At 59.5% G+C, this 13,162-nt stretch overlaps 1 protein-coding gene across 1 annotated transcript; it reads left to right on the plus strand.

Annotated features, from left to right (window-relative positions):
- ADAM11 (ADAM metallopeptidase domain 11) lies at positions 1–9,342 on the plus strand. The gene is made up of 21 exons (XM_029928297.1): positions 1–76; positions 478–544; positions 613–676; positions 1,027–1,101; positions 1,182–1,253; positions 1,451–1,617; positions 2,153–2,237; positions 2,351–2,441; positions 2,576–2,627; positions 3,118–3,217; positions 3,299–3,370; positions 3,474–3,566; positions 3,965–4,045; positions 4,554–4,604; positions 4,729–4,792; positions 5,021–5,120; positions 5,344–5,463; positions 5,556–5,724; positions 5,829–5,943; positions 6,031–6,121; positions 6,747–9,342. Exons 2-21 carry the CDS (start codon positions 531–533, stop codon positions 6,793–6,795), a joined length of 1,725 nt encoding a protein of 574 aa, XP_029784157.1. The 5' UTR covers positions 1–76; positions 478–530; the 3' UTR covers positions 6,796–9,342.
- Positions 9,343–13,162: the final 3,820 nt, after the last annotated feature.

A 13,162-nucleotide genomic window follows, 5' to 3' on the forward strand; every position in this document is an offset into this window, starting at 1 on the left:
TGGGGTCTTCTCTGATGGGAACTTCACCTACATCGTGGAGCCCCTCGAGATGGCCAGGCCTCCGGAACGCCCCCAGGTGAGCCCCTCACCGTCCCCTCCCGCAGCCCTGCTCCGCTCATCCCATGGCTGTTCCCAATGGCTGTCGCTGCCTCCTCCCTTGGTAACCTCAGCCTTACTGCCCTCCTCAGTCACCCCGGCTCTGGTTCCCTCCCCCTGTGCCCTCAGCTCCAATGTCCCCTCTGTCCCTCAAGTAACCTCCCTTTGGGCTCCAGTGTCCTTTGCCCCTGTCTCTCAGGGCGACCCCAGGTCTTAACCCCGGAATCTGAGCATCTGGGAGATCAGATCCGACATGGGAGCTCTGGCCAGTTCTGGGTCACCCTCGGGTGGGGTGGGGGGAAGGGCTGGAGCTGTCCCCCCTCATCTGGGCTCAGAGCAGACCTGGTCAGCCCCCCAAGAACTAATTCCCCCTCATTGCAGGGACCCCTCCCCCACCTCATTTACCGGACCCCTCTCCTCCCAGCCCCCCTCGGATGCAGGGAACCAGGTAAGGGAGGGAAAGTGGGGCTGGGGAGGGGGCCGGCTGTGCCTCCCTCACCTGGCCCCTCCCCCCAGGCTGCCTATTTGCTGCCCCTGCGCATTCTGCTCCTGTGAACCGGCCGAGGCTGAGAAGGAAAAGGCAGGTACGGGGGCCCGCACAGACCTCGGGCTGCAGAGCCCTCAGGCTGTGGTCCAGAGCAGGACACCCCATCCATGACTGGGGCAAAGGAGGGTTCAGATGTGGCTGGGAGCCAGGGAACGATGCCCGGGGAGAAGTCCCCCACCCCGTTTCCTACCACCCGTGTCTACACCTGTCCGCATTATGGACAAACTGAGACTGTGTGCCCTCGTACCAAGGCTGAGGGGACCCCACCAGCGGGGGACTGGCATTGTCCCTGATTGGGGTTCAGCACTCTGGAACCTGTCCATGGCTTGGCCCTGATGCTGGGCATGGAGGTGACTGATTCCAAGTGCCCACCCACCCCCCAGGTCCGCCGGGGCCACCCTACTGTGCACAGTGAGACCAAGTACGTGGAGCTGATCGTGGTCAACGACCACCAGCTGGTAAGATCGCAGCCTGGGGGCAACCCTGGGATGGGGGGCACGAAGCAGCCTGGCCCCCTGCCCACTCTCTTTCCTCCCAGTTTGAGCAGATGCGCCAGTCGGTGGTCCTCACCAGCAACTTTGCCAAGTCCGTTGTGAACCTGGCAGATGTGGTGAGCTGCCTCCCCTTTCTGCTCCTCCATCGCCCCCGCCCCAGTGCCCTGCCACACACATGCATGGGTGAGCTCTGGGGGGGTGGGGGGGGGCTGTCCACCTCTGATAGGGAGAGACAGGCCCTTCTCTAGCCCTGTCCCCCCACACACTCCCCTGCCCTCCAGCCCCACCCTTATCTTCTCCCCTCTGAGCCCAGATGTACAAGGAGCAGCTCAACACCCGCATCGTGTTAGTTGCCATGGAAACGTGGGCAGATGGGGACAAGATCCAGGTGCAGGATGACCTCCTGGAGACCTTAGCTCGGCTCATGGTCTATCGGCGGGAGGGTCTGCCTGAGCCCAGTGATGCCACTCATCTCTTCTCGTGAGTCCCCCAGCCCACGCGTCCTGTCGGCCTCTCCTGGTCCCTGTGGTGCGTGGGGCTGCTGACCACTTGCTCTGTGCCAGCGCTCATGCAGGGCCTGGGCACCGGGCTCACCTTGCACCAGCCCCCGGCCACTTAGAACAGGCTGGACAGCTTCCCCTACATCTTGGGCTGCTGTCCACTTCCCTGCCCCCAGGATCTCCCTCTGCCTCATTTCCCCTTTATCCCTCTTCTTCTTTCGAAGTGCCCCAGCATTCCTTCCTCAAGGATCCAGTGCCCGATAGATAGAAGAAAGAAGTCTGATAAAAAAACTCCTTAGAGATGATCTTATAGGAGCCTCTCATTTGGCTAATGAACAAACCGACCCAGAGAGGGGGCGGGGCTTACCTGAGGTCACACAGGCTGATAGGAAGGGCAGTGCTCACCTCCCTGAGGAAGAGCTCTAGTGTGGGAGGCTCCCCAGCCTCCCCTTGACAGCCTAGGGAAGCCACCTTGGCAGGGCAGGGAGTTCTCCTGACAGCCCTCTCTCTCGCAGGGGCAGGACTTTCCAGAGCACCAGCAGTGGGGCCGCCTACGTGGGGGGCATCTGCTCGCTGTCCAGGGGTGGGGGTGTGAATGAGGTAAGCAGTGTGGGGTATGGGGGGCGGTGGAAGGGAGAGGGGCGAGAAGGGCACGAGCCCTGTGCCTTTGGAGGGATATAGACTTCTTTGTGCTCCATCTTCCTCACCTCAAGTACGACAACATGGGGGCTATGGCAGTGACCCTGGCCCAAACACTGGGGCAGAACCTGGGCATGATGTGGAATAAACACCGGAGCTCAGCAGGTATCCATGAAGACCCCCTGTGGTCCCACAACCAGCCTAGACCCCCCTCCCGGCAGCTTTAGAAGTGAGGAGCGTGTCCCTGGGAGGGAGGAAGTCCTCCACGCTCCCTTATATCCGCTTGGTTCGCTCCTCAGGGGACTGCAAATGCCCGGACAACTGGCTGGGCTGCATCATGGAGGACACTGGGTGAGTTCTTAGGGACAAACCAGGGGAGGGTCGTGGGCGAGGTTAAAATCTGGACCAAGTGGGTGGTAGTCTGGACCCAGTGGCCTCAAGAGGCCCAGCTATTGGAACCACTTAGGATTTCAAGAAGCCCAATTTTCGGAGGACCCTGCACCAGGAGACCCAGATTCCCTAGTCTGCTAGACTGTAGTGCGCGCTGTCGCCACTGGGTGCCGCCAAAGCCTTATTTGGAGGCACTTTCCTCAGCGCTCCAACCTCCAACTCCTGAGGTTTGGTGGGAGGGGGGTACAGGAGCAACGTCCCCTGCCCACTTCTGCTTGACGGACGGAGGATTATCATGCAGTCTTCGGACACATAGGTCCTTAGGCTCCTCGAGACGGTGACCTAGTCCCCCTGTGCACCCCATCCCCAGTCTTTAGAAGGGAGCAGAGAGTGGGCTAGAGGACAAGGTGTGGGCTGGGACTCAGCGGTTCCGTCCCTTACCCCTGCCCAGATTCTACCTGCCCCGCAAGTTCTCGCGCTGCAGCATCGACGAATACAACCAGTTTCTGCAGGAGGGAGGTGGGAGCTGTCTCTTCAACAAGCCCCTCAAGGTACCAGCCCCTGAGTGGGGACGTGGGAACGAGGCTTGCACAGGGTCCAGGCCAGACTTCTGACATCCCTTCCCTGTTCAGCTCCTGGACCCGCCTGAGTGTGGGAACGGCTTCGTGGAGGCGGGAGAGGAGTGCGACTGTGGCTCGGTGCAGGTGAGACTAGTGAGGGCGACAGATGGGGGACAGGGGCGCGCGCCAGAGGTCTGGGTGGGAAGGGTCAGGACTTGCCCACCTCCCTTGTCCCTGCGTCCCTCAGGAGTGCAGCCGTGCGGGCGGGAATTGCTGCAAGAAATGCACCCTGACTCACGATGCCATGTGCAGCGACGGGCTCTGCTGTCGCCGCTGCAAGGTAAGGGGCACCTACCGCCGGGTAGGGACAGAAGCCACACTTTGGTGGGATGTGGCTTAGGACTTCTCGATAAGGGGCGGGGCTGAGGGAGGAGGAGCCGCTGGAGGCGGAATAAGTGGGAGGCGGGACTTGATGCAAAGAAAGCACCAATGGAGTGGGAGAAGGGCGGGGCGTGCGCCCCCAAGGGCCTGCTAAAGGAGGAGCTACGAGGAAGGGGACGAGGCACCTACCCAGAGGTGGTGGAAGAGTCGGAACCTTGAGCGGGGCCTGGGGGCGGTGCTAAGTGGGCTGGGAGGGGCCGGGGGCGGGGCGAGGAGGGGCCAAGAAGCGTGAGGGGCCCTTGGAAAACGCGGGCGGGAGGTCGGCGGTTCTGGCCCGAGCCACGATCCCTTTCCCAGTACGAGCCGCGAGGTGTGTCCTGTCGAGAGGCCGTGAACGAATGCGACATCGCGGAGACCTGCACCGGGGACTCGAGCCAGGTCCGTCCGGCCCAGCTGCCTTGAGGGGCCCCCGAGCGAGGCAACCTCTATTCCTATGGGTTTGGCTCCGTGGGGCTACTGCTATCTGAGGCCCTTTGCTCCTCTGCTGGTGTCGCCGCCGCTGGGCAGCCTCAGTTTCCTCAACTGAGAAACGGGTTCTTCATGGCACCCGGTTTTGTCCTTCAGTCATTATGTCAGTGTAATCTGGCTGGGGTTCCCAGGGCCTGGCACGGTGCCTGGTGTGTGCTCGGGATCAGAGTGTGTAATATTAGTTAACATTTCTTAAGTTCTTATCATGTGCCAGGTATTTAGTTCCATTTAGTTCTCCCAGCTCTGTGAACTCGGTACAGGAAACAGGAAGATTGGAGAGGCTATGGGATTTGCCAGCCTGAGTTCTGAGCCAGACCTCTTGTCCTTGGCATGGGAGAGCCCTGTACTATCAGCCCCGAGAGGAGGGGCATCAGGCATCCCTTCATCCCCCAGCTCTCAGTCCAGCATCTCTCCACAGTGTCCCCCTAACCTGCACAAGCTGGATGGTTACTACTGCGATCATGAACAGGTATGATGGCGGGGGGGGGGGGGGGGGCTCCAACCCCTCTGGGCGTCTGGCTCAGTAGTCTCTTGTCTTGTATCCACTCTGACCACTCAGTGTCTCAGTCCCTTGTCTCCTGTTTGTCCCTTAGGGCCGCTGCTATGGAGGTCGCTGCAAAACCCGGGACCGGCAGTGCCAAGCCCTTTGGGGCCATGGTGAGTCTTTGGCTAGAAGTGGGGGAGGGGACTCTGGAGGACCAGAATCAAGAGGCTGGGGAGGGGCAAGTTCCAGCTAAAAATAACTCTCTTACAAGTGTGTGGCTCTCCGGGATCTCAGGAACCCAGCTGGACTGGGGATCAGGCCAGAGTGTTGGAGGTGCAGGCCTGAGGTCCCCGGGAGGGTTCTGGTATGAGTGGGTGATGCCTGGTATCGTCTCCTTACAGCGGCTGCTGATCGCTTCTGCTATGAGAAGCTGAACGTGGAGGGGACAGAGCGTGGGAACTGTGGACGCAAGGGGTCAGGCTGGGTCCAGTGCAATAAACAGTGAGTGGCCAAGGCTCCTGGTTGGCCTCCTCAGCTCTGGGGCTGGGGAGGGTTTTTTCAGAGTTGGGACAGAAGGTTCTAGGATGAGCCTATGAGTCCCAACAGAGAATATATGAATAATCAGGCGGTGGGGAGAAGGCAGGTTCGAGTTCAGTAGTAGGAGTAGGAGGAGGAGGGTTGGTGGTCAGACTTGGGGCTCACTGTCTCCATGCCGCCCCAACAGGGACGTGCTCTGTGGCTTCCTCCTCTGTGTCAACATCTCAGGAGCTCCGCGACTGGGAGATCTGGGGGGAGACATCAGCAGTGTCACCTTCTACCACCAGGGCAAGGAGCTGGACTGCAGGTTTGGGCTGGGTCCCTGCCTGGGGAATGGCAGGCTGCAGCCTCAGTGGGGGTGGGGGGCAAGGGCTGAGGCTGGCCGTGCCGGTTCCCCAGGGGTGGCCACGTCCAGCTGGCCGACGGCTCCGACCTGAGTTACGTGGAGGACGGCACAGCCTGTGGGCCCAACATGCTGTGTCTGGATCATCGCTGCCTGCCCGCCTCGGCCTTCAACTTCAGCACCTGCCCCGGCAGCGGGGAACGCCGGATCTGCTCCCACCACGGAGTGCGCACCTGGGGGCCAGGGATGGTGGGAGGAGCTCATGAAGGGGCCGAGCCCCTCTCACCTCTGCTGCCCCCCTGTCCCCGCCCCCCCCCCCGCACCTCTAGGTCTGCAGCAACGAAGGGAAGTGCATCTGTCAGCCCGACTGGACAGGCAAAGACTGCAGCATTCACAACCCCCTACCCACGTCTCCACCCACGGGGGAGACGGAGAGATACAAGGGTGAGGCAGCAGCTGGCCGGGATGGGGCTCTGTCTCTCCCCGTCTCCACGCCTGTCCCTGCCCACTGAGCCCTGCCCTCCTCCCCAGGTCCCAGTGGTACCAACATCATCATCGGCTCCATCGCCGGGGCTGTCCTGGTTGCAGCCATCGTCCTGGGCGGCACAGGCTGGGGATTTAAGTAAGAGACACACACATGCCCCCCACGTCCCTAGGTGTTCTTGGGGGGAGGGGTATTGGAACCCCAGACTATTGGAGGTGAGGGGGCCTTTCTGAGAAGTTAAGCTAATAAGCCAGAGACTGAGCCAGCCACAGGGCCTTGTTTTGCTCACATTTAAAAAACCAAGAGCGTTTACATTAATAGTCCTGATTCTGAGCTTCTCTTGCAAAAGAAGACTGGCCCTCAGTTCATCCCAGCACAGCCGTGGTATGGAGCTGAGCAGGGGCGGCCTGAACCAGGGCTGTGTCTTCCGTCCCTAGGCCCCAGCCAGTCCCTAGGCCCCACCTAGCCTACCGTGTTCTGTGAGCATCTAAGTTTTGGGCCCTCTAGCTGGTCTAACCCCTTCAAGATGCAGAGGAGGGACCTGAGGCCCAGGTCATGTGGGGTGTTAGGTGTGGAATCGGGACTCAAACCCAGGTTATCTCTCTCTAGGCCTGTCATTAGTGACTAGGTCCTAGGGACCCTGGCCAAGGGGCAACGGGGTCTCATTGGAGCCAGAAAGGCCCTCTCTGATACAAGGGCAAGGTCACAGATGGCGCCTTTTCCTCTCTCTCTCTCTCTGCCTGTCCTCTCCTTGGCTCTGCAGAAACATCCGCCGGGGAAGGTACGACCCGACCCAGCAGGGGGCAGTGTGACGCCGGCCACGTCATCCCTCCCGCTGTCCCTGTCTCCTCCATCTCATTCGTCACCTCACATTCTGTTGATGGGGGAGCCAGGGGCTGATTCCCTGCTGTCACTGCTGTCACTACAGGGGTGGGAGAGCCCCGCGCCGGGAAGAAGCCCTCAGCCTGCCCTTGCCCCTTCCTCCTGCCCACCTGCTCTCCCAGGCCTTGGTCCACTTCCTCCTGCCCTTCCAATGGCCACATCACCCCTGCCCAGGTGGGCCCTGGAGCTGTGTCCCCTGCAGCCCCCACCCCCCGGGAGGGGAGCCTACCTCTGCGTCCCATCTGTTGTGTCTTCCATGTCACCGCTGTCTGAACTTCCCACCAGATCCCCTCCCTGGCCAGCCTGTGACTTGCCGCCTCTAGGGCCCAGCACTGACCTCCCAGGGCCCGGCTCAGGGGCTCTCCCTCTGGGCCCTGCCTCACCTCCTCCCCTGATGCCCCCTCTCCGTTCCAGGTCCGGAGGGGCCTAAGTGCCACCCCCCTCCCTCCGAGCCTGGCGCCCACCGTCTCCACCCTGAACCACGAGGCTGCCCCCGCCCAGCCACGGAGGGAGGCACCATGCAAATGTCTTCCAGGCCCAAGCCCTTCAACTCCTGGTCCCAGGGGGGTTTGGGCGGGGGACTGTGGCCCTGCCCGTCACCACCAGGGTGGACCAGGCCTTTCCCTCATGGGCTCTTGCCCCACCTCATGCGGCTTTGGCCTTGCACACCAACTCTCCCTGTGTGAATGTAGCTTCCATCGTCATGGATTGCCGCAGCTCGAGGTGGGGGAAGGGGCTCGAGGGATGCTCCCCAGTGGGCATGGCCTGGGAAGGCCCCTCTTCAAAACCAGGCAGCTGGGACCAGGGTTTTAGCGCTCTGGGACTTACTTAGGGGGAGGGAGCTGACATCTACACTTTTTTTTTTTTTAACTGAATCTTAACTGATGAATGTAACTTTGGGGGTGCTGGGGCGAGGGAAGTTGTGGGGATACTTTGACATTTCCAGGAGGGACCAGAGGAACTGAGGCCTGGCCCTTCCCGGGGCCCTTCCCCTGGATGATCACACCTGGAATCCTCTCATTGAACACAGCCGTCCCCAAGCCACGCAGGGGTAGGGCGTCCTTGCTTGCCCCTCGGCCCAGCCCTGCTGAGCTTGGAGAGCAGAATGAGCGCTGATTCAAACCAAAGCTGCCTGTTCTGTGCCCAAGGCCTCGGTCATGGGTGCGACGACCACATGTCCCAGATTGTCTTCAATTTCAAAGTGACCATCCTGCTGTCCCTGCCGGGACGCATGTATTTGGGGGTCTAGAAAATACAGTCCCTGAACTAAAATGGCACCTTCCCCCTTTTAAGAAGGGTGATTCCGGGGCTGACTCAGGGTTTAGATGCCCCCCAGAGGCACCTAGAGGTCCCAGGCCATCTTCCCAGGGAGGATTCTCCCAAGCAGGAAAAGCCAGGGATGGCCCAGTGACTGGAGGGTAAGGGGTTTTGCCTGTGATGTACAAGAGGAGGTAAGAAAAGGCGGGTCTCCTGTCTGATCCTCAGCTTCTAGAAAAGTCCTCCAGGCCCTGTCAAACCCATTCTGCTCCTTACCCCCCATTCCAGGGCTGAGTAGTAAGTTTACAGTTGTTCTCCCATTACGTCCTCTGAGTCCCACGGCAGCTGAGCCTGAGAGACGGGCGGAGGCCGTAGGGGTTCCTCGACCCTCCCACAAACTCAGTCCTGCCCATGGCCTTCCCTCAAGGCCCATGGCACAGTGGAGCCTTGGCTCGACTGCTGAAAACCAGCTGGCAAGGGCGAGATGGGGATCAAGCTACCTTATGAGATGAAAGCCACAAATGAGCAGAGCCCCGCTCCCCAGGAATACCCCACCCAGACTCCGCAGGGGTTTCTGAACACCCCAGGGCCTTCGAGTGGTTATGGTCTCTCTGTTTCTGGGGCATCCGTGAGGAGGAAAAGGCTCCTTGTTTATCTGCACCATCCCTCAGGGCAAACTGGGGACTGGGACCCATTGACACCCTTTTGGGTGGCCGGATGTGGCTACAGTGGGGTCCTCAATACTGCGGTCCAGCTGGCACTGCCCAAGAGAAGGGGTGGGCGGGGCACCATCCGGCCAGGCCTGCCCCACCAGCCCCACAAGCAGGAGGGGAAGGGCTGGGGTTCGCACTGCTGCTTCCGGACACTCTCTGGTGGTACAAGCGTTTGAATCCACATCTCTGCACGAGTGTGAATACCTCTAGACACGCAGACATGCCTGTGTGGGCACACACGTGGGGAGCGGGCGTGGGGACGTGCGGGACTCAAGACTTCCTGTGACCAGCCCACCGGGCTCCCAACTGTCTGCATCCTCCCGCCCCCTCTGGGCAGTGCCCACCCCAGCAGCACCCAGGGAGGAGCAGAGGCCACACTGGCCCGGGCCTGGAGCTGGCTCCATACAGCATCCTGTAAATATGTCATCGGGGGCTCGGGGTGGGCAGGCAGGGACAAGAACATCAATTAAAGATCATGTCCTGGGGCTTCCACGGAGCTCACACCAACTTGTGTCTCTTTTTCTATAAATGACCTCAACCGTGACTCAGGACCCTTCCCTGGCCCCGGAGGGAAAGTGATGACTGGGAGGGGAGGAAGTGAGCCCCCAGGACTGGGTGCTGGGAGCCCCGGGCCAGGGGGTGTAGTTTTCCATTCCTGGCCAGGAAACAGGCGCTGGCAGGGTGGAGGGCCAGCACTTCCGCTCCTCGGCTCTCCCAGCAAAGATCACGGCCTTCCCCTGGCTTTGGCAAAGCAGAGGCAGAGGTGAATAGGAAGCCTCTTACCCAAAGGCAGGAGACTTGACTTCCCTTTTAGGGTTAGAGCCAGAGAAGCTTCTCTTGCCTCCCAAGAGATTCCGGAAAGGTGGATAAAACCACTGATCTGGTGCTGGGGCGCCTGCTCTTCAACCTGCAGCGAATCTGCTGTTTCTCGACCTCTGCGACTCCGTCACCACCGCCAGAGAGGGACGGAGCAAGGCCAGGGCTTAGAGCCCCTGGCACACCTCCCCAGTTCGAGGCTTTGGGCCGGGAGCTATCTGGCTCTGGAAGTCCTGCTTTTTCAGGGGAAAGACGAGAGGTGGGGGCAGGGAATGAAAGCGACGTAAGATACAGTAGAGATAATGGGAGCTGGAAATAGCAGCCGTCAAGGGCCTGGAGAGACCGGGCAGCTGGAAGTTGCAGAAGCAGAGCCCCATTCCAGAAAGGGCGGGTCTCCCAGGATCACTTCCTCCGTTCAAATGCAGAGGGGGTAGGATTCAGGGCAGCGCCAACCTGGTCCCCACCTGCTGTGATATCTGGTCCCCCCCCCTCAGAATTTCTGGGACATGTAGGTCCCATCTCCTCACCCTGGCTGACCAGGCGCCCAGCTGGGATCCCTCTCAAACCCACCAGTGGCTGCCTGCTGTCTAGCTTCGCCCTGTCTGCTCTGGGTGGGAAACCTTCTAACTTTCTTCATCACCACTGCCACCTCTCCCCTCTTCCTCCCTCATGTCCACTCCCTTCTAGTTTCTTCATCTGTCCTGACCTTCAGACTGATGTGTCACACAGCTGATCCTTCAGGGAGTGAAGAATGTGGCCCCTGGAAGAGGGCATGAGTGAGGCCTGTCACTGGTGACTTGTGAAGGTCAGCGCTCAGTCACTCTTGACATCAGCTTCTCAGCCTCAGGGCGAACCCCGAACCCCGCAGCTCGAGAAGTTACCTGTGTGGGTGCCCAGAGGTGCAGGACGCTGGCAATGGGAACTCCAGGGCGGGAGCCTATGCCGTCTGATGCCAGCACACCTCCCATCTGCCCAGGTGGAAGGCTCTGGGCTGGAATGGAGCATCAGATCTGGAAACAGTCTGGAAAAGCACTTACTTTGGTGTCAGACATGTCACAGGCCATTCTGGTAGTGTTTCCCAAAGAATTCGGAAGGGACCAGGAGTTCAAAATTTGCTGGAAAGCCTGCTATTGTGAGATTTCCCAAGTACGCATTTTTTCCAAAAGTCGAAAATCCCTTGACAGGATCACCACCCCGGGGACTGGCTCTGAGTCACCCTCCCTAACCCGGCACCCACCAGTTCAGAATTTCTGGATGCATCATGGGATCAAATTTCAATTCCCAGTTCTGCTGCATGGGCCTCCTCGGTGACCCCTGAGTTGAAGGTGGCCACGATGGCGAGCTGGCATCCCCAAGCCCACCCTGCACCCTGCAGACGCTCAGAACGCGTGTGTTGAGTCGAAGGATTGACTATAATCTGATTATGGCTCATGCCAGGGCCTAGACCGGTGTCCAACAGAATAAAACGGGTCGCCCACAAAGGCCAGCAACCTATGTGTCTTTAAATTTTCTGGTAACCTCATTAAAAAAAGAAGTAGGTAAAGTTAATATTAATACAACTAATCAAATCCATTCTATCCAAACTATTCTCATCTCAACATGTAATCAACATAAAACGATCACTGAGATGTTACATTGGTTTTTTTGGGGGGGAGTTTTGGTCTTTTGTACTAAGTCTTTGAAATCAGGAGTGTGTTTTGGGCTTAACGCCACCACACTAACCACACTGTAAGTGCTCAAGAGCCACATGTGGCCAGCGGCTGCCATGCTGGACAGCACAGGTGTAGACAAGAATTCCTAAGTTTCATTCTCTAAACCTAGGAAGCTGAAAGAAGGCAAGGGCAGAAGAAGGGAAACGAACGAGAGCAGGAAAGACCTGAATTGGCTGCGGAGGACAAGACCTCACGAAAGGTCAGAGCTCGGTGCCCAGGAAGCCTCCGGTGGCCCAAAGTACTTCTCGGGCAGAGGCAAGGGACTGAGAGCTGCACACCACCCACACACGGCTCCCCGACGCCCGCCCTCCCCCCGCACGGCCAGCCTCGGCTCCAGCATCCGTGGGGCCCTTCAGACCTTCTGGTGTCAAGAGCAAAAGCAGGAAACAAGCATCTTCAGGTCTGGGCCTCAGCTATTGCGTTGTGTCCTGGAAGAGGGCTAAGGTCTTACAGCCTAACGACCATCCCAGGTGACAAGTCTCGAAGCGCACCCCGGCAGCCCTTGCAATGACCTGGGAGGCATCGGGGACTGGTTGTGACCTGACCCTTCGGGAGAGAAGTGTCTCCCTGCTCTTTGAGCGTGACAAGGCTGTGAAGCCATGGATAACATGGCCCGTGCAGAGCCCCGCGAGAGCCTCCCACTCGGTCACACACAGTCCTCCAGGTCAGCTGTACGGGAACAAGTGACCACCTGGCCCCCCGGGCTGACACAATGCCCCTAATACTTGCCTGCCCTATGGTCTCGCCATTCACGTGGTCCATCTGACCACCAACTGAGAATTGAGACCAAGCCCGACTCAGCCCCGAGCTCAAGGATGACAGCTGCATTCATATACTCACCGGCCTGCGCGGCCTCGGGGTGCAGCCCAGGCCTGGGGGTTCGGGCCTTGAGTCCCCTGCCCCCCGCCTTCCTGGGCGATGCTTCAGTTTGGCTCTGAAGCGTTAACTGCTGCTCCCCCCACCCCGACGCTGGCCCCTCATGCACAGTCCTGGCCTTCGGCCAGTCTGAGCCCCTGCGCACTTGGCAGCCGGCAGGCGTCCTGACAAGTGTCTGACCAGATGCCAATCTCTATTCTCCCCAAGAGCCGTCTGCTTCTCCCTGGCAGCTGCAGTGCCCACTTGGGTTTAAAAATAAACTCACTGTCTGCTGCCCGACCCAGGGGCTCCTTCCAGGTTGAGCAGGATCCTGGCTGCCGCTGCAAATGTGGTGCCACCATTTCGCCACTGCAGGGACCGCACTCTAGCGCTTCCATTGAGGACAGACGTGCGAAGCTCGTCCTAGGAAACTCTGTTTTGTCGTGAGGCACCTGGCACTTCTCTGGCCGGAAGGTCATTCTGGGTTGAGGACTGAAGCAGAGGGGTGGGGTGCTGGGAGGCAGGGCTGACCTCAGGGGGAGAGCGCCCCCAGATTGTTCAGATTGGCCCCAGTGCAGAACCGTGGCCTCCGGCCTCAATTGGGCACTCACAGCAATGGCACAGGTGCACCAGCTCTTACCGTTCACTGCCCCTTCCGTCTCCCCCCATTTCTCCTCCTTTGCTCTCCACAAAATGCCCCCCCACCCCGCTGTCTCCTTCTACTTCACACTTGATCTGAAACACCACTCTTAAGGCTCTGCCAGCACCCCACTTGTGTTTTTTTTGTTTATTTATTTATTTATTTTGAGAGAGAGAGAGAGAGAGAGAGAGGGGCGGGGCAGAGAGAGGGAGAGAGAATCCCAAGCTGGCTCCAACTGTCAGGGCAGAGCCCGATGCGGGGCTTGAACTCACGAAACTGCAAGAATTCACGAAACTGAGCCAAA

Source organism: Suricata suricatta, chromosome 17 (assembly GCF_006229205.1).
Source record: "Suricata suricatta isolate VVHF042 chromosome 17, meerkat_22Aug2017_6uvM2_HiC, whole genome shotgun sequence".
Taxonomy (NCBI): domain Eukaryota; kingdom Metazoa; phylum Chordata; class Mammalia; order Carnivora; family Herpestidae; genus Suricata; species Suricata suricatta.